Source organism: Lemur catta, chromosome 17 (genome assembly GCF_020740605.2).
Source record: "Lemur catta isolate mLemCat1 chromosome 17, mLemCat1.pri, whole genome shotgun sequence".
In the NCBI taxonomy this organism is placed as follows: domain Eukaryota; kingdom Metazoa; phylum Chordata; class Mammalia; order Primates; family Lemuridae; genus Lemur; species Lemur catta.
In genome coordinates this window covers 51,408,543-51,429,404 of record NC_059144.1, presented here as the reverse complement: position 1 = coordinate 51,429,404, position 20,862 = coordinate 51,408,543, and the positions used below count along the sequence as shown (strand labels likewise).

General features: G+C 44.5%; 1 protein-coding gene across 4 annotated transcripts; it reads right to left on the bottom strand.

Moving 5' to 3' along the window:
- Nucleotides 1–546: 546 nt before the first annotated feature.
- PCMTD2 (protein-L-isoaspartate (D-aspartate) O-methyltransferase domain containing 2) lies at nt 547–20,297 on the bottom strand. Of its 4 annotated transcripts, none has more exons than XM_045528118.1 (6): nt 20,195–20,297; nt 15,123–15,453; nt 11,168–11,270; nt 10,259–10,430; nt 6,694–6,817; nt 547–3,399 (listed from the first exon to the last, which is right to left on the bottom strand). In XM_045528118.1, the coding sequence occupies exons 2-6, from the start codon at nt 15,427–15,429 to the stop codon at nt 3,023–3,025; spliced, it is 1,083 nt and encodes a 360-aa protein (XP_045384074.1). In that variant the 5' UTR covers nt 15,430–15,453; nt 20,195–20,297; the 3' UTR covers nt 547–3,022. The 4 variants fall into 4 exon arrangements, with proteins under 4 accessions (XP_045384074.1, XP_045384073.1, XP_045384076.1 ...); XM_045528117.1 differs by lacking the exon at nt 20,195–20,297 and adding an exon at nt 19,364–19,504; XM_045528120.1 differs by lacking the exon at nt 20,195–20,297 and adding an exon at nt 19,364–19,504 and having other exon boundaries at nt 10,295–10,430.
- Nucleotides 20,298–20,862: the final 565 nt, after the last annotated feature.

Genomic DNA, 20,862 nt, shown 5'->3' with positions numbered 1-20,862 from the left:
TTCTTTACATTGTTTTTCATGTCTCTGAAATTGGACATTTCATCTTCAATTCTGGCATACAGCTTCCATGTAGCAGACACTTAAGAATTTATATATGAATCAAAGTAATTGAAGCAAATACTTTTCTGCCCCTTAAGACAGATGCCATTATCAAGATATTCTTTGAACATTCTCAAAATATGGGAAAATTCTGCCAAAATATTAATGCGAAGACCTTCAAACCCCTATTCTCTTATGTACTTGGAGCTAACCACTTTTCTATTTGCTTATTCCAATTTCACTTTTTTTTTTTTTTTTGACAGGGTCTTACTCTGTCACCTGTGCTAGAGTGCAGTGGCGTCACCATAGCAACCTCAACCTCCTGGGCTCGACTGATCCTCCTGCCTTGGCCTCTCAAAGTGCTAGGATTACAGGCATGACCCATCACACCCACACCACAATTTCACACTTTCTAATCAAAAATAATGCCATCCCTACATCTACTGTGAATGTTACAGAATTAAGCAACACTAATATCTAGTAAAAGTAAACACATAAAGAAAAAAGTCTATTTTTTAAAGATTTTATAAAGAACGTATTCAAGAATTTAAATCCCACATGGGACACAGAAGCAATGCTGAGGATAAAATGTCTTAACTACCTTTATTGATATCATTTCTATTCATCCATGTATATAAGCTCACTAAAATCCATGTTTCAAATTTCTTGGATTTTTCCCTAGTAAGTTCCAGACTAACAAAACTATTTTCACATACGTATTTGATTCTTACATACTGAACATCTATTAATTTGAAATTTGTTTTGCATATACGTCTAGGGCTTTATCACTTTTCAAGACGAAAGTCACATATTAAAATACAGACTGCTCAAAACATAAAAGTATACAGTTGTCAAGAATGTGGTTTACAATATAGATCTTGCATATACAGACTATATTATGATTTGTCTGTTTGAAAACAGAAAACAGTGTATTATACTGAATTCTGCAGTCAGGTGCACAAGAAAACTTATTTACAATCCTCCTTTCTTTTTATAAGATAAATATCAACCTATTTCTCACATATATTACAACCATATTTTTTAAACCAAATTTTGGCTTAAAAATCACAAACTGACAACATATAAATACAAAATGCTAGGAAAAGTTTAACATCTAAGGGAAAAAACATGTCTTATGCATTGTAATGATTTCTACAATCTAGCATAAGGGCAAATTTGATTTTTAAAAAACACAGCCCACATACAACTATGGAAAAAATTTAGTCAAGCCACCTAATGCAACAAATTTCATGGGTATCATTCATTTATTATGTCCAAAAATTTTCATGTGCTGTAGAAGTCTCTACATAACAATTAGAATAATGTCAATAAGGATTTGCAAACTATGAAGTATTAGCAAGTAAACTTAAATCATGCATTTCTCTCTGAAAGAATGAAGCTTGACTTTGAGTTAAAAAGTAACAACTATGAATTTCCTTTAAAGTAACTTAAATTCACCAAACTAGGGCAATATACAGCTATGCATGCAGACTGTATTGTAAAAATGATTAAGTCACTAAAAAAAGTAGAAAAGATTCAAAATAATCACAACTCAGTTAAGCTGGTGAAACCACAGAGACATCAAAACCCAACAACTTCCAAGAGTCTAAGGGTTAAAAATTAATTATAAAATCTGGATACTTAATCCTATGTCAACACTCTGAATTTAGGTTTAATGTTAACAATTTATACTACTCCTCTTGTCTTTGGGTAAAAAAAAAAAAATGTTCTGGAATAAACAATGTAACTTCTAATCATTCTGCTGTCTGACTACTAGAAAGACTGCTCTTCTTCTAGCCCCACAATTTGATAAGACAGAAGACTGATTTCATAAGTCGCTGTGAGTTACACTGTTCTAATACAACTGAGCAACTAAAATACAAATATTTGTTCTTAAGAAAAATTACAAAACTAACAAATCTCTTTTTCTCCAGAATTATAAAAGATAAAATCTATGAATCAGTACTCTAATATGATCACAGAAAAATAGCAAACTGAAGTTAAAAAGCACAGGCTGTCTATAATATAGGCCCCAATCTATTTTCTGCCATCTTAATATTTTCTACCTGTTCTAAGGATTGAGTGTGTCAACACCTAGAAACCCGTTACAGTTTTTAAAGCTGGGTAAATAATCAGCCCTATGGTTAGGGCAAAAGTAATTTACCTTACTACTTACGCACACAGGAAAACTTGTTTCCTTTTTCAGGATATTTTTTTAGGGATTACCTGACAGTGGTTCTTTTAAAGGTAACAAAGGGGTCAGAAAAAGACTCCTTGAAATTCTTTTGGAATTCCTAGAAAGATATCCTGCAATTTGATCTTTTATTCTTCCTCCCTCATCACAGTTTTTCCTTTTAAAAATTACAATTGACAAATAAAAATTAATTAATTTACTTAAAATCAGGGAAGGCTTCTCAATAATGTTTTCCCCTCTAGAAAACTAAGAAGTTCAGTGAAACTCAGTGCCAGTAATTAAGAGGTTGTTATCATAAAATTCAAACTTGGACATAGGTGTGTCATACCCAGAAAAATTTTTATACATTTACAAACTGGTGCTTTGTTTCACACTTTATGAGCAACACAGGTTAGTTTCAGCTTCAGGTTTCATTTTTAATGCATAAAATCTTGTGCATCTTGTGAAAGGGACAGACATCAAATAGTCTCTACCATGTCCACGTTAGTGTTTCACCAGAACTAAAACAGAAATACCCTTCTACCCTTCTCTAAGAAGATCCTCTCCGCTTTGGGAGAACATTCTTCTATGCAGTGTAGATCCTGTCGGATTATGTAAAGAAATCACACCACTGAATCAAAAGTTTAGAGGACAATCAAGAACTAGAAAAAGAAGACTACAGTGTGGACACGGACACAGTCCCCTTCCCCACAGCGTCTGCTCCCAGGCGTCTCCTCCGTGGCAGACAGGCGGCACACACGGCAGACTTGGCAATCTGCTCTTCCTCGTTTCCCCTCTCCAACAGGAGATTTATTTTTCTCTGTAATAAAGCAAGTAGTATTTCAGGGGATCTGGTAGAGGGAGGCTCAGGACTTTCTGGCGTAGAAAGTTCACAGGGGGGTCTGGCTTCGTTTCGGGTGGGGTCTTCTCTTCTTCCCGCCGTTCCTCTTCCAAGTCTTCACAGCTGTTGTCATCAGAGGGGTTGGAAATCCGACTGGCAAAGACCTCTTTGTCCAAAAAGACAATCGTTTCCATTCGACGGCGGCGAACTCTCCTTCGTTTAAACCTGGGGGTGTTCTTTAGTCCATTTCCATTTTTGCTCACTGTTTCCTGATGAATGACCTTTTTAATGGTGGCCCGGATGGCAATGCGAGCCAGGTCCTGGAGGCTGCGAACTGCCACTGGAGCTACAGTGCAAAGAAGAGGCTGTCAAACGCATCTGAGTGACACCACCACAAAGCCTGAACATCTAAAAGTCCTAACGTTATTTGAATTCACTGGCAAATTTACAAGTATGTTACAAGAATATGAGAGTACACTAAGCAAATGTCAACTGGTGCTCTAATTTGCATTCATATGGTACTTTTCTAAAGATATTTTCAAATGCACTAAATCTTAACTTCGAAGAAAAGGAAGCAATGTTGTTTGTGTAACCAATCAGTGGCAGCACTGAAACCTGGGTTACAGTGTTTCTTTGACAGCCAAGTTTCATTACTCTATTCACAGTATTCATTCATATATTAATACTCATCCACTAGTAATACAGTGACTATGTCTCCAATATTCTTTTATCAATTTTAATATTTTCATAGTTATTTACAAATTGAATTTGTTCCTTTCCTATGAAAGTAGAGAAATGCAAAACCCAAATATTTTTAAGAAAAACAAAAACTTCAAAGCACACCAAGGAGAAAAAGAACATTTGGCAATTAAATTAAAGCTTACTGCTTAGTGCAGGCAATACACACATAACAATATAAGGGCATTTCTCAAAGGGAAAGAAATTACACTAAACTGAAAATCAGCATCACTTTTTCCTTCCGGTACCCAACATCTCCAAAGAAAAACAGTCTGCACTACAGGAAGGGCTCTTGTGTTATAAACATTTATGACCAAAATCAAGCCTGCCCAGCATATCTTGGCAACCTCCACTGTTCTACGGGAGCCCTCCAGCATGTTTATGCCCCAGGATCTCGGAGCACCTTCTCTCTCCTGCTTTTCTGTCTCTGAGGACAAGAGGTCCCTTCGCCAGGATGGGCTTCAGGAGTTCCTTCGTCTTCAATCCCGCCCCTCTGCTGAGCACTGTGATCATGTCTCTTGACCTGGCTTCCTCCTCAAACACCACCATCTTTACTTCCCTCACCAACTTACCTCCACATCATTTCTAGAGCCACGCGTGCCCCTGAGATGCTGGAGTAACTCCTTCCTAGGCCATCAGACTTCCGACTGCCAGCTCTGACCTCTCCAGCTCTCTGAGGTGCCCACCTGGGATGACTAACTTGGCGTGCCACTGCCCTGGCCCACGTCAGCCCCTTCCCCTGACTTCCCCGGCTCAGCTCTCTTGCTGGCTCCTCCTCTCCTACCCCGTCTGGTGGTGCTCCCCAAGGCTCCAATTTCCATCATTCCCCTCTCAGCGTCCCTGCTAATCTTTGGTTTGACATCCAGTCTGTGGGTATAAACAACAGAGACCCGCTAACGGCCCCCAAGATTCTAACCCAGTCCTGACTGGGGTCCTGAGCCTGCCACAGACCCATGTCTACAACAGACGGTGGGTGCCTCAGGCTCACATATCCTTTCTCAGAGAGGTCAGATGTGTTCCTGAGTCCTTTCCACTGTAGAGGCAAGTGTCTCAGTTTTGAGCTTTATCTCTTACCTGAAAAATTCCAACAGATTCCTAACTGAACCTGCCTTCCGTGAGCTGATCGTCTGCTCAGCGTGAAATCTCACCCACCCACCCTACAACGCACAGGTCTGGACTCACATGACCTCACTACGTGCTGTGTTCACTCACAGAGTTTTTCTCTTCTATTGTCTTCATCGATATGACTTTACTAATCTAGGAAACTCTGGTCCAGGAGGTAAAAGTTGCAAAGAACTTTCCTGTTCACTTCAAGAACTCTAAACAGCACCACAGGAATGTCTGTCACACACCAATCTCTTTGAAGCCTCACAGCGAGCGTCCCAAGGTGGCACCACATTGTCATGATTCCTACCCAGGCCTCGTCAAACCCTCACAGGGGAGACCCTCATTTCCAACCAGGCTCTCAGAAAGTCTCACAATTGCCCCAGTGGTGCCCTTCCTTCCCAAACTCTGTCAGGTCTCTGGAAGCTCAGGCCCTCCCTAACCAAGAGCAGCATTTACTTAAAGAGGTTATTCTGGTGAGATTTTCAAGGAGCACGCATTTGACAAATTCACCCTCCACCTAACCCCCAAGGTTACCTAGGATACAGACGTGCTGTACCCATTATTTAAAACATCTGGTGGCTGTCCACAGCCTGTGTGATAAACTCGACTCTAACACATGTACCAGTCAGTTCCCCACACATCCCAACTCTCCACATAGGGGCACATACATCTTAAATTTTGCCCTGCCTCTGATGACACTTTTCCTTCCTTCCTTCTCTCTTTGGGGAATTCCTTTTTGCCCCTGAAGTCCAAGGATAGACATCATCCTGTCAAACCTTCCCTAATCCCTCTAACGTCTCTGTGTACCTACTGCTGCTCACTATTCAAATTTAAAGGGCTGTGGCTGTTTCAGAGGACTTGTACTTAGCAGAGACCAAAGCAAAGTCTAACTATTTGATAAATGATTCTTCATAAATTAAAAGACATTTCTGGAAGGTATTCACCAAAATCTATTGTTTTTGGGTGGTGGAACTATGCATAATTTCTCCTCTAGTTTTTTTTTTTTTTTTTTGCATTTTCCAAATTTCCTAAATGATCAGAGAGCATACTGAATAGTTATCAATTGGCATTAAGTTGATTAAATTATAAGACATTAGGGTGGGTGTTGGCCCCGTGCTCAGTTTGCATCCTAAAACAACGAAACGCAAAGGCTGAGCTGTGGAAGGCTCCGTGGAAAGTCTCCCAGCCACACACCAGTAGAGGCTGGAATGTGCTCTCTGTCCTCCGTCTACGCACACGGCAGCAGGGCCAGGCGCCCTGGGGAGCAGTCAGGGAGGGAGCCCTTTGGTTTGGTGGCTCTCTCTACAGAGGAGGCTAACAGTCAAGTCCCCACAGAACAGAATTAGCTCCCTTTTGTGTGGGTCCTCTGCTTTCAATGGCATGACCAGCAACAGCTCTTTGTATAACACACTTAAAAAAAAAAAGGCTAAAAAGACTAATATAGGCTAAAAATAGATTATAATTAAAACAAATTTTTTTTAGAGATGGGGTCTCGCTCGCTCTGTCGCCCAGGCTGGAGTGCACTGACCAGATCACAGCTCACTGCAGCCTGAAACTCCTGGGCTCAAGTGATCCTCCCACTTCAGCCTCCAGAACAGCTGGGACTACAGGTGTGAGTCACTGCACCCGGCCCATGATTGTAATTTTTAAAATGCCTGAAATCACTTGTAGAATTTTAAAGTTTCAATGGAGGGAAAATGCTCTTTCATATCAAAAGGTTCCTTGTAAATTTTGTTTACTTTAAAATTCTAATGAGATTAAAAAGATCTAAAGACATAAAGCTCAGTGTACTTACGTAATTGGACAAGTCTTGATTTTCCTGACTCTGAATGGCAGGGCTGGATCAGAGGAGCAAAAGAAACAGCCAGAATCTTTTTGGTTTCCCAAGCTGAAGGGCCTGTGCGCGTTATCTTAGTCAACTATTCCAAAGACAAAATGAGAATATTCAAAAGATTTGGCTACTAGATAGCTTATATTTAAATATAATCATCCCTATATATTCTAAAGATACACAGATACAATACAATGAAACAACCTGACAATACGGACCCTGATGTGATATGTCATGAAGCTACGCTAGGAACATTCTGGCAAAAATGCTTAGCCCAACTGTATTCACACCCTAGACCTAACTTCTGTCTACAGGCAACACATATGACAGAAAAAAACTGTATGATAGAAAGAAACCAGTTAAACGATAACAAGAAGCAACAATCAGATCAGGAACGTGGGGATTCTTACAAGGCAATGTTCTTGGGCTCTCCAAAGAAAGTAAACACTGTGGGCAGAAAGTAGGGACCAGAGCTGTTCTACAGAAAATAAAGTAAGAAAAAAATTCTGAGTATTCCTCCTTTAGAATTTGGAAACTTGTAAATACTTTACAAAGTTATAAAACCTAAAATGGCAATTCCTAAAAAATGAAAGAACATAACAACCAGCTACAACACTCCAACCTTTACTGAATCTTGTTTTTCTCTGGGAGGCATAACTGTAAGTCATTCTTGCAATAAGAACATGATAAGCACCAAATAAGAGATATTGCTACAGAATCACTGTTACTTTCTTAGAGCAAACCTGTCATCCTGGACATCTAGGTGATTATCCTCATTCTTTGAGGACAAATGCTGAAGTGTTTAAACAAGCCTCGCCCTAGCATCAGCCCCAAGAAACAGTGAAAGTCTGAGGCTGACACACTGCACTGTAGGCCATCCAAACATTCCTTTCGAACTAAAACGCTGGGAGCGCCAGACAACCCAGTGAGACCACACAGCCCTCTTGCGCTCTGTGTGACTGGGCCCGTCTCCACATGGCCTAAACAGCTCCCAGGACTATTCTGGGTCAGCTCTGTCAGGCTATGATTATACACTAGTCATTTCTAAAAATATCTAAGCCAGTAAATCCTCTACAAACTAAGACTCTATGTCATGAATCTTAGAGCTAAAAAGAATAAGCAGCCGTGTACTAGGTAAACATCAACAAACTAATCATATTCTCATATACTAGCAAAAACATTTTTCAGAAACATTTTTAAAAGGAGAATTTCTAGTTATAACGAACATCAAATATTTTTATATAATCAATGAGTGATGTAAGAAACCTTATAGAAAACTATAAACTCCTATTTTATATTGTTAGATAACCTGGTGAAATATCGTAAAGATGTCCACAATTCTCAAATTAATCTCGATATCACAATTCCAATCAAAAGTGTAATGTATTTTTGCACCACAACAAAGAATTCTAATATCATTTGTTTAAGACAAGACATTTGGAACAATATTCTGAGAAGAAAGAGTAAAGCTGAGGTGTGTAAGCTGTGCCGAGCACTCCAGCCAGCGACAGCGGGACTCACTCACGGTGACAGCAGTCAGCGAGGGCTGGGACCAACTCCTCTTTCCTGTTGCTGACAGTGCTGCCTTTCAAAGGGCAACGGGCAAGAATTTTAAAATGCAAAGTCTTTGACCAAGCACTTCTGCTTCTGAGATTGTACCTGGAGGCTCAAATACATATAACATACATAAAAGAAAACTACAAATCCTTATCTCATATGGCTAGAGGGCAGACAGAGTAGAACTGGTGTGTAGCTTCACTGAAGAAGGGTTAGAAAGAGATGTGTTTGCTTATATATCTTTTTAAATAAAGAGATAAACTAAAAGTAAAACCAAAAAGTGAGGTTATCCAAAGGTGAACGGAACAGAGTGGGAGGGGACGTGAGTGAAAAACATTCTGAGTGTTCCTTATTTAGACTTTGGAAACTTGTAAGTATTTTACAAAGCCACAAAACAAAATAAAACCTAAAATGTCAATCCCAGAAAGTTAAAGTAAACAAATGAGCTAACCGGGTGTCAGGTTAGTGGCATAACCTTACAGAGAAATATTATTTTAAGTGACTTTAAAACACAGGAATTTGATTGTACTTCCATAGTGGAATATAAGGGGAAAAAAGGCCAAAAACCCCCCTGGAAGAACAAGTAAAACATCACCAGAGACATGTAATCTGCAAAATTCAGACTGTAGAAAACTCTGAAAGACAAATGACCTGATTCCTTCAACAATTAAATTGCAAGGAAAAAATGAGAAGGAAGGAAGAACTTAGATATTAAGAAACAACTTAAGAGATGCATGAACCAAATGCAATACATGAACCTTAAACGAGATCTTCATTCAAACTATTGAAGAAACTTTTGAGGCAATAAGGAAAATTTGAACAAGAATTGAATATTTGAAGATATTAACAAATTGCTATTAATTTTTATAGGTTGATAATGGTTTTGTAATGAATAAAAAAAAGAGCCCCTATTTTTCATAGATACATAAAGAAATATTTATAGATGAAATATTGTAAAAATTAAGGATATCCTTTAAGGTTTTTATATTATATATAACAATAATGAAATACTATACACACCCCACCTAATGCCGATAAAAGGAGCTAGTTAATAAACTTAGTCAACAACTCAACAGGCTACCACATAAGCACCAAAATGATGATGCAGACTATTAAATGACTTGAAATCATATTCATGTACTCTAAGTAAAACCCTGCAAGTATACACCAGTATGTACAATGACCTTTTTGAAAAAGGAAGCATACAAATTAAGTTTTACAAGAATCACATACAATCATTAGGGTAGGACTTGTGAGTTTTCCTTATTCATAATTTATGGATTTTCTAAAATGATTACTTTTTGAACAAAATAAATGCTAACAATTAAAAATTGCAGAAAAAGGTACAATCTCCTATTTTATATCATTTCTGTTTTTTCTAATTCTTTGTGACTAAGACATTCTTCCTGATGACCAATTCATGTCTGAGTAATCTGCTATTTAGTATAATCTATTTTCCCCAGTGAAACATAGTATCTAAAACATAGACAAACATGCATGACCACATACAAACTTTGGACAAGATTCCCACTAAGCAGGGACTCCTGTATAATGCTCACCATCAAGGTATTTAATAATCAGACTAACAATTAGAATAGAATTACTCTAATAATTTTATATATAATAATTGTAATGATAGAACAGGTAGAATAAGCTGGGGAGGAAGAAGGGGAAGAGGGGAGAGGCAGGGGAGAGAGCAAGGGCAGGGAGAAGGCAGAGAAGGAGAAGAGGAGGAGAGAGCAAAAGGAGGGAGGAAAGGGCTTCAGTGCAGGCTGGGAGGTGCCCGCCTGCGCCAGGTTCTGGCCCCACAGAGGGTATCTGTCTGACCTGGCCAGCTCCCTCAACCGTCCCTGCCTCTGTTTCCTAATTTGTGAAATGGAGGAAGTTGTTAAAAGTGTCACTATATGCAAACTGCCTGGAACAGACCTTGGGAACCAGTGTGCAAACATGTCCATTACGCAGGGAACCTGACCTTCTCTTCCAGGGGCATGACGAGGACCCCTCCCACCTTGAGCAGATTCTTCATGTACTCTTCATGCTCCTTCTGCACGCCAGCCCCACAGTACACCCGATCATACTGGGCACAATCAGGAGAAATCTCCAAGCAATTGCCAGTAACAAAGGAAGGCTCACAGAAGTCAAACCTGGAAGTAAAAAATGTTTTCTGTAACTAAATGTATCACAACGCAACAAGTCTACACAGGTTGCGTGTTAACTGCAAAATCCCACAGCAATATAATACAGTTTACAGAGCCAGAAGCTGGAAGCCACACTTCCAGAAAGAATTGTACTATATAAATAGAACCCAAGAAACTTTACACAAAATAGTATGGAAGCTAATGTCATAAACATGATCCAAATTTAAGGCAGTCTCCAATCATCATTGTCTTCGCTCTGTTTTCATCGTCTTATTCAAGATCTACTACATAACAAGACAAGGGAAAATGGATTCAGTTTTTTAAAAAATTTTAATCCCTAAAATAAGACCTTTAATGTCTTATTTAAAAATGGCAAAAGCTAGTTATATATATATATATTGTTCTGAGACAAATGCAATAATTTTACATTAGAAACAATTAGGTGATAAAAGATTGTCTTCGTTGGAAGTATGAAAATTGAGCAAAACAAGTATTTTGTTTTCTTCTCTTACTATATTGGTGAGAAATTGCCTTTATATAAGTTTCACAGTCACAAAAATCTAAAGTCCTTAAAAACACAGAATATTTTCTGAAAATTGGAACGGACACATAGGATCACTCTACCAAAGTTTAATCACATTTGAGGGCACACGAATACTAATAAAATGATTTCTTCCTATCTGATCAAAAGTCTATTAAATTATAATTCACACTCTGACCCAGTGGACATAATCTGATCTTACTTGTCGAAGCTTTCGCTTGTTCTGATGAAAAAGTCCAGTTTCTGCTTTGCATATTCTATCACATCTGAGTGAAGTTCCACCCCATGGTTTACACCAAAAGGACCTAAAAGTTTTGAGAATGAGAAAACTTTCACAACTTGGGCTCGAAATCTTGCTCATTTATTTTTATTTTATCAATTACAACACAACTGATCTAGCATGTATGATTACAGAAGTCTCATCACGTTACCCCTGGCCACCACATCATAAATAACTTGTGTTGATGCCTGGGCTTCTCTGCTCTCAAACTTTTGAGGAATCATTTGAAAAGGGAAAAAAGCCACGAGTTCAGAGTCTTACTAATGAATTAAAAAAGAAATATGTATTTGCAAGTGAAACTAACAGAGGTCTCACCTGTTTGTCCAGCGGTGGCATTTAAGGTGACTGTTTGCCCCAAAAGGTCCCCAAAACACTCAGCTGTGGGCATTTTAATAATGCTCACAGAATAGGTTTCAATCATTATTAAAATAAAACTATGATTCTAAGTCACAATGAAACATTTTTTACATCAAAGGAAATTTATCAGTAATTTGAAACAAAACTGTGAGAAATGTTAGGAGCCCAAGAAAGTGCTCCCTCCATATAAAACTTTCTCCAGGTGAAATCTGGGTGGGCAGAGAACAAACTATTGACACTCAGCTTAGATGTATCTCCATGTTGTAGAAACCCATTTCCATGAACGTAACAGTCAGGCCAAAACTCAACTGTGCTGATGAAGGGTAAAACAGTGGTCACCTTTCTGGAAGGGGTCGGGTATGAGAGCCTTTTGAGACACTGATTCTACTCCGTGTCTTGCCCTGGGTGGTGACTATAGGGAGGTGGATGTACATGTAAAAACTCACCAAGCTTCATGCTTCACGCTTGTTCATCTGCTATAGCTAAGTTATACCTCAATTTTTAAAAATCTGCATGTGAAAATCAACAGGATATGTAGGAAAATATTTAGTAGACATACATACTACAGTCATAGTGTAGCACTCAACCCTACAATCCAACAGAAATACTGGTAAATAAGCAATCTTCTGTGCACCCCACACCGTCACATTGTGCCACCTGGTGTCTCTGGTCCTTCCCTAGTGCAACAGCCACCACCCCAGGCCCAGGCTTCCTGGCCCCTTTTGGACAACTGTGCCTGCTGCTGTTTTCTCCAACGTGTTTCATACACAGAGCTACTGCTAAAACATCCCCTCATCAAAACACATCCTCCTGAAGAGGTCATATTTTCACTATTTACCACCTCAAATCCTAAATTATTCCGACCTTCAAGGCCTTCTGCCAACTCACTAACTTCAATCCCCATTACTCTAGCATGGGAGCACCGTGCCAGAGACCAGGAAAAGCTGCTTGTTTTTTTCCACTCATCATATTTTCATTAGCCCCTCTCCTTCGCTATCAAACACTTATTATGTAGTTAATTCTAATAACAGATATGGGACATGGTTCCTGTTCCCAAGAAGCTTAACACCAAATAGTGATAACATATCCCTCAATGCACCCCCTCAATACAAAGATGACTGGCAGGGGGTGTTAGGAAGGCAAAGCAGCTCCCGTGTCACACGGCACTTTCCAGCAGGGTGCCCAGGAGCTACCAGCTCTAAGCAGCTACCATATCCTCTCCCGGTTGATGAGGAACAAAGGAAAGGACAACCCTGAGCAAAGGGGAGAGAAACCCACAGCACAAGCACAGGAACGTGGCTGACCCAGGATGCAGTTCAGACCAGGTGAAAGGTGGGGGTCACAGTAAGGGTCTCTGCATTAGATGAAAGACTTCAGGCTTCACATGTGTAGGCACTGGGGGGCAATGAGGTTTTACTCTGGAATGATTTACACAAAGTGATAAGAAGGTTGAATAAGCTGGAGTATCTGGACACAAATCACTGTCCAGCCAGGTGTGCAAACCCTAAAGCCACTTCCTTCAGAAACCTCAAAGCAGCACGTGACGTCACCTACAGCAGAAACAGGGCCTTTCTTCCTCCAGAACTCTTCTGTCCCGACATCCCACAAAATTCCCAGTAAATTAGGGGGCTTGGAAAAGAGAAGCAACGGCATCAAAACTGCAAGCCCTTCCTTTTTTTTTTGAGACAGACTCTTGCTCTATTGCCCGGGCTAGAGTGCCGTGGCGTCAGCCTTGCTCACAGCAACCTCAGACTTCTGGGCTCAGGCAATCCTCCTGCCTCAGCCTCCCGAGTAGCTGGGACCACAGGCATGCGCCACCATGCCCGGCTAATTTTTCTATGTATATTTTTAGCTGTCCGTATAATTTCTCTCTATGTTTAGTAGAGACGGGGTCTCACTCTTGCTCAGGCTGGTCTCGAACTCCTGAGCTCAAACGATCCGCCTGCCTTGGCCTCCCACAGTGCTAGGATTACAGGCGTGAGCCACCACGCCCGGTCAGGGTGAAAGCCCTTTCTTTATAACTTGTACGGCAACAGTCTCCAACCTTTTTGGCAGTGGGGACCAGTTTCATGGAAGACAATCTTACCACAGACCAGCAGGGGCGGGAGGGGTGCCGGTGGAGCTCAGGCGGTGACGGCAGCAGCCACAGGGAACAGCTGTAAACACGCTCGCCAGCCACTCACCTCCTGCTGTGCACACGCCACCACACCCGGCTAATTTTTCTATTTTTTGTAGAGACGATAGGGTCTTGCTATATTGCTTTGGCTGGTCTTGAACTCCTGACCTCAAGTGATCCTCCCACTTCATCAGCCTCCACAGTGCTAGGATTACAGCCGTGAGCCACCACGCCCGGCCTGTAGACATTCTTGATGTTTCTCTCACAACCACAGCCAGTGAGTACATCAGCCGATCCTGTCGGTTCCAACACCAAAAACACAGGCCCCATGCACCAGCCTGACCAGTGCCACTCCTCCGGCCTGCCACCACGCAGCCTGGCCTTGCTTCCTCTTTAGAACAATCTTTGACAGTGTAGATCAGCTCCTGTCCCTCCTGTGGCAAAACCACTCCACCTCACTCGGACTAAAAACAGACATCTGTCCCCCACTGCAGCATTTTACATGAAGTGGGACTTCCACAAATCCTCAGTCATTTGCTACTATTCTTATTAATATTAAAAATAACCATACTCTCAGGTACATTCTCATAATTTATCTGTCTAGGAAAATAAGCTAAATGGCTTCAAATCAGATAAGCTGTGACAGCCAGGTGTGGTGGCTCACACCTGTAATCCTAGCACTTCAGGAGGCTAAGGTGGGAGGACTGGCAGAGAGGATGGCAAGTTTAAGAACAGCCTGAGCAAGAGTGAGATCCCATTTCCACAAAAAATAGAAAAATTAGCTGGGTGTGGCAGTGTGTGCCTGTAGTCCTAGCTACTCAGGAGGCTGAGGCAGGAGGATGGCTTGAGCCCAGAACTTTGAGGTTGCAGTGAGCTGTGATGACACCACTGCACTCTAGCCTGAGCGGCAGAGCAAGACCTTGAGAAATCCCTTCAATCTGTGAAATTTATTGAAAAATAAACAATTTACAGGTACTAATCTTTTAGTATTAAAACAGCAAAACAAACAAAAACTGCTTGGAAGAACTTTACCTCCCGAAGGACTTTAAAGTTAATTATCCTCACTTGAGAGACAGTAACAAGACTGAGTGATTAAATTAAATCAAGAAATCACAGGGAGATTGAGACTCACACAACTCTCCTGGTTCTCCCTGTCAAGAGACAGACCGTGGCAGTGCAGGTGGCAGGAGACAGGGAACAGGAGACGCCCCTCGGGAGGACTCAGGGACCTCGAGGTGCACACAGGCTCCCTTCATCGTCCCTCTGTCCACCGCCCACTGACATCCAATGGCAACATCAGGGAACTGCTAAAAAGTGTGCACCAGGGCTGGCCATCAGCAGACTGTATTTTCTGTGGAAGGAGATACCTCCACAGAGGAGCTTTTAGACTCTTTCCAGACTTACCTAGAATGAGGCCCACCATAGAGCTCAGGTACCCAGTGCCACTGCCCAGGTTCAGAAACGAGAGTCCAGGCTGCAGATCCAGGGCTTCCATCACCTCCGAGTAGATGCACGGGGCCGAAAGGTGAATGTTTCCATGCTTCCACGCCAAGTCTTTATAAGCATTTTCTTTAAATTCTTCGAGATAATAATCTGCACGATCGATAGCTCGGAAAGCCTGCTCCACCAGCTCGGTGCGGATATACTGGGCTTCCTTCAGGTTGTCTATCAGCTCGTCATTGTCCTCGCCAGCACTCACAGCACCACCCATGCTCACAACGACACCTGGGCAACACTACAAGTCAACAGTTTTAAAAGAGCTATTTACATTAAAGGTACGAGCAGAATAATAACAGTTCTAAATACCTATCAACTTCAAATTCTGAATTCTGAAAATAATACAGACGAAATATCTTTTGTCAACACCCAGTCTGACACCCAGAAAAGCCCCCAGGCAAGCCATATATAAAGAAAAAAAAAAATCCCAGTTGAATTACAAATTCAGGTAAACAATACTAAAATAATTATTAATATGTGTCTGAACTTCACATTTAAGCGGTGTCCTGTATTTTATCTGGAACCCTACACCCTCCGTGTACATACAAATACCCACCCAAGTCAACAATCCATTCAATCTGTTGATTTGGATACTCTGATAGTCAAATTTTAGGCAAAAACACCACCAAAACTCTCTTCCCAAACAGAACATATTCTGACAAACACCTCATTGTAACAAAACAAAATCAGTTTCAAAGCTTAAGAGTAGGAGGGGCTGCTACGCCCCTTCTGAAATGCGGGCTATGTAGCCTTCCCAGCTCTTCAAAAATACTAAGTCTGTTTCTTGCCTTCTCCCACACAGCCTTCCAGAAGAAAAACGGCAGCATGTGTCCCTCTGAGCCCAACTTTTAACATACAATTACCTTCATCTAATTCACAGGAAAATGCTCTTTCATCTGGAGAAGTCTTACTCTTCCTAAAACTATAAAAATATCCTTTCTGATTTTATAATTATCCCATTTTCTAAGTAACGGCTTTACTTCACCTGAGACAGTAATGCTTTTTAAAATATCTGATATAAATTGTTGGGGGAAAAAAAAGGACCACCAAACCTCACGAAGACTGACACATTTTCTGAATCAGGACAATCTTCCCAACAACCTATTATAACATTATTACTATAAAGTTTATACTTGTTTTCCTCCTCCACAATCCTCTAGATTCCTAACAGCAGAATGAGAATCACAAAGAAATAATGAGGGGAGATATTCCATACTCACCCACGCACACAACTGGCAATAGTAATGGGAGACGTTTTCCCAGAAATGAAAATTAAACAGTCACATGAATGAATCATCAGTTTCTTACAACAGGTGGACAAAGTATGTGAAGAATATGGCTTAACCCAAATTCTCTTTTATTTTATAGTCAAATATTCACAATCAAGATTTTAGAGCTGAATATTAAATTTTTCAAATCACTAGGGTGGTCCCATTACTAAATTTTCACAGCCTTTTAAAGTTCTTTCAGAGCCCCTCTTACATTATGGTCCATAGCCGGTTAACTCAGACGGATGGAATTAAGTCCTAATGAGGTCAGGTTTAATCCTGGATATAAACCACTTAGTTTTGAGGCTACACCCCTAGTCTAGCTCCATCACCTTAAAATTTGGGCCACTGGTTAAAAGCGGAGTCAGTTTGGGTGCTCAGGGAGTATTTAGGAGAAGACCTGGAAATCATGTATCCTTCTCTGCGCTGGGTGAGGAAAGCTACTTGAGCACCCAGAAGCCTATATACAAAGTGCTACCATTCTACCTCAATACCATCATCTTATCTTTAGACGGTAACCTCCAACTGTATATTGGGTACGTTTCATTTTCTACTAAGTACCTCCCACTTATTTTAAACATTTCCTCAATCTGAAACTTTACGCCATAACAAAAGCAAAGCTTTTTAGTAAAAATAGCTACCATATTTTTACAGGTACCACCTGCGAGTCACAGCCTCACTAAAACCTCACAACATGAGGAGGCAAACTGAAGGCGGGCGACGAATTTGCTCTGACCACACAGCCAGTGCATGAAGGGGGCTGGATTCAAACCCAGGACTGTCTGGCTAAGGGCCTGTGTTCTTTATAACACACCAACGCAGCTCTTAAAAATTCTCAAAAGAGCAACATTTTTTACCACACATGTTGCTAATCTTCTGACTGTGGAGTAAGCCCATGTATTGTCACTGGTAGGAAGCTTGTGGCAGAGGTGGCAAACCTGTGGCCTTAAGGCCATGTCTGTCTGGCCTTCCAGGTCCTGAAGTGCAGCCTTTTCACTGAATCCAAACTTCACAGAACAAATCCTTTTATCTTTTAATAAGGGGTGCAGCAGAGAAAGATGAAGTTTTTCTTGTCTCCTTTGGTGCTTAAAAAAGAACAATCTTGAAATCCAAAGGCTGCAAGTTCCCCACCCCTGAATGGGGTCTGAAATTTATTATTAGCTCTCCTTGTAATCTAATATTCCCTCCCACTGGAAACCATCACTGCTTACAACTAACCATGGATGTGATCATTTATGATGTCACCAAAACTACCAACAACAAACACAGATACCTTTGCCAAAGCAAATATTATCACTTTCACCTAGATTCTACGATCCGGTAAAATCCAAGAAGTGGTGGAGAATCATTTTCAGGATGCTGCACTTGATTATACTTTGCACTTTATTATTTGCTGTAATCCCTAATAATAACATAGTTCACTGCTCTGTACTAACTAGCCACAGTCCAACAGGACAACCTGACCGCTCCTTCCAACACTAACTGCCAGGGCACACGAGGAAGACTCGTGGAGCAGTAGCAGGTGCAGGAAGGTCTCAGCACTGACAACTGAGGCGGCTGTGACTGTGGCTTTGTCAGCGTGTGAGCATGAAGCCACGATGACGAGAGTCACGATTCTAGTCTATGCTGGGTTTGCCAACCTACACTGGGAGAACCACATTCCAACCTGGACCTCACTTCTTAAGTGGAATATGTGCAAAGTAATTCATGTGGAAGATGGGCTGGGGAAAAAGACCCAAAACCACACCTTCTTCAGGAAGAATGACGGAAAAAACCAAGACTCTTACAAGCAATGCAAAAGGACTTTTTTCAAACACAGATGGTACCAAACTTAGGGTGGTTCCACTTCTAATTCTTTTCACGATGTGTTTATGTGGACGCAACCCCCTCCCAAGTCCGGGAGCATTTGGAAGAACATCTACGGTACCCACAGGCCTGACAAAAGCCAGCCCAGCGGGACGTGGATGGAGACGACGCCTACGACACACACAGAAGAGCTTTCTAACAACCGGAGTTGCAAATAACGAAACGAGCCCTCTCAGAACAGCCCAGCCGAGTCCCGGCGAGGCGCAAGCCGGGCTGAGGCCGGGCTGCCAAGGCCCTGACCGCACAGCCGAGTCCCGTTAACTGAGGGCCCCTCTCACCTGAGCATATGGCTCTGTGTCCCCCGAGCAGAGCCACGACAATTTCTGATTTGTCTAAAAGCACCTCAACTTCACTAACTCTTGCAGGACGTTCTACCGCATGCCCAGAATGGAGCTGTTCGGCCACTCCTTCGTGAGAAGGAAAAAGAAAACTATTCCAGGCACCCGAGCAAAGAGGGCTCGGGCAGATACTGGGACGGCTTCTTCGAGGCGCAAGGCGGGAGCAAACCCGGACTCGAGCGCCACGGCCCTGTCGCGGAAACAAAGGCGCCAGGCCTGGGCGAGCAAGGTCCTTCTCACACGCCGGGACCGCAGCCCCGGCGCTCGGCTCCGAGTCTCCGCAGCCCCGGCGCGCCGCGGGAGCGGGGCAGCTACTCGGGAACGGACTCCGCCGCCCTCCGGCCAGGGCCGAGGCACGATCTGCTCTACACCCGGACTCCCGACTTGCCTCAGCGCCCAGCGCAACGGCTCCCGCCGAGCGAGTCAGCGACAAGCGGCAGGTCTGGGGTGAGACGGCCCCGGAGCGAGAGCCGCGGGCGCCGGGACAGACGGCGGCAGAGCGCGAGCGCCGCGAAGGCCGAACCGGCCGCGCAGAGAAGGGGAGGGGCCCGAGGAGCAGTCGCGGCGCTCGGTGACCGGAGAGCCGAAAGGGACCGGAGAGGAGGGACGAGCCGGGGGGAGACACCGCCCGCCCGCCGCAGGCCGGGCCGAGGGGCGACAGCGGCGGCGGTTGTACCTCGGGACTCGGCCGGCGCGCGGGCTCACGCCGCCTGCGCAGCGACCTGCAGCTCCTCGGGCGCGTCCCTCGCGCGTCCTCGTCCCGGGGGCGCCGCGCCGACCTCCGTCGCTGTAAACATCCGCCGCCGCGCCTGCGCCTGCGCGCGCAACGGACCGACTGCGCGTGCGCTCCGGGTCCGGCGCTTAAGGGGACAACGGCGCTGCTAGGTGGGCCCGACCCTGCCTGGCAGTCCGCGCCCGCCGGCCCGCTCCGCGGCGCGCTCGCTGCCTTCCCGGCTGGGTCCGCGGCCTCGAGCGCGCGGTCGGCCTGGCGCTCGCCGGGCGGGTGGCCCCTGCGCAGACTGCCCGACGGGCCCTGCCTGTGCAGTTGGCGGGGGGCTGCTCTGCGTCCCGGGATGCCGGGTTCGGGGCCGGCGCGCTCCTCGTGCCACCGCCTCAGCCGCCCCGGCCTCCCTGCCCCGCCGCCTCGGTGCCCGGGCCGCGTATCCCTCTGGACCACCTGCCCAGCCAGCTCCGTGCAGTCGGCCTGCCCGAGCCTCGCACGGGGTTGTCCGCGTGGGCTTTGGCAGCGGAACGCTTTCCTCGAGCAGTGTCACGAGCCGTCCCACGGACGGGGCAGGCACCAGCGTCGCCGCCGTGGAGAACCTGGGTCGCCCCTCCCCACCTTCCTCCTGCCCCGCGGTCCTCTCCAGACCCCGGAGCTCCCAGAGGCCGGTGCCTTCCGTGGTCCCGGGGCGACCTCTGAACCCGTGACCCTGTGGTTGCCCGTCAGCCGCATGACCTTCACACTGGCTCTCCGCACCCTTCCTCCCCGAGAGCCTGTGGTTACCTGCGACCATGTCCTTGACCGGCTGCCGCTGTCAGAGGACGCCCGCTCCGTGCGTCCCTCCTGCCCTGCCCCGGCCTCCCAGCCGCTCCCCGCGGGGCTGCCGGTCCCAGGGCGCAGGCGCCGCCCTCTCCTGCCGACGCTCGGCGACGACTCCCCGGCTCCCTCCGCGTCCGCGCCCGCCGCCAGCGTCCGTCTTCGCAGGGCGCCGTGCCGAGCGCTCCACGCGGGCCACGTCCGTGAAACGGGCACTACCGTCACCTCCAAGGACGGAACGGACCGCGGGAGAGCCTGGCGCCCGCGGCACCGCTACGCGGCTCTCCCGCTGGAGATAGTCGCATCGCGATGCAGGGGGACGCCACACGGCCACGTCACAGTATTGTCTAAGCACAGGCAAAAACGGGGTCACTGTGCCACCCGTGGTGTCCCAGGCGTGCCCTCTCTGGGCTAGTAGCAAAGACCCCCGCTCTGCCGTCAGCCGCAGCTGAGCCTCCCTCTGCCCTGGCCGCTTCCCAGGCAGCGTTTGCTGAGATGCCCGGAGAGCCGCCCTGCGTCCCTGATGGCGTCCAGTCTGCGGAAGATCGCCCGGCCCACGCCCACATCCTTCGGCTTTGTCGGTACCTCCCACCGCGGTGCCCCGCGGTCCCCGGTGCGGCTCGCCCTCCCTGCAG

Coding starts and splice junctions, on each gene's coding strand:
- PCMTD2 (XM_045528118.1), bottom strand. CDS start 15,429: ATGGGTGGTGCTGTGAGTGCTGGCGAGGACAATGACGAGCTGATAGAC. Junction 11,271..15,122: donor TATGGTGGGCCTCATTCTAG/GTAAGTCTGGAA, acceptor CAAAACTTTTAG/GTCCTTTTGGTGTAAACCAT. Junction 6,818..10,258: donor TCATGCCCCTGGAAGAGAAG/GTCAGGTTCCCT, acceptor TCTTTGGAATAG/TTGACTAAGATAACGCGCAC.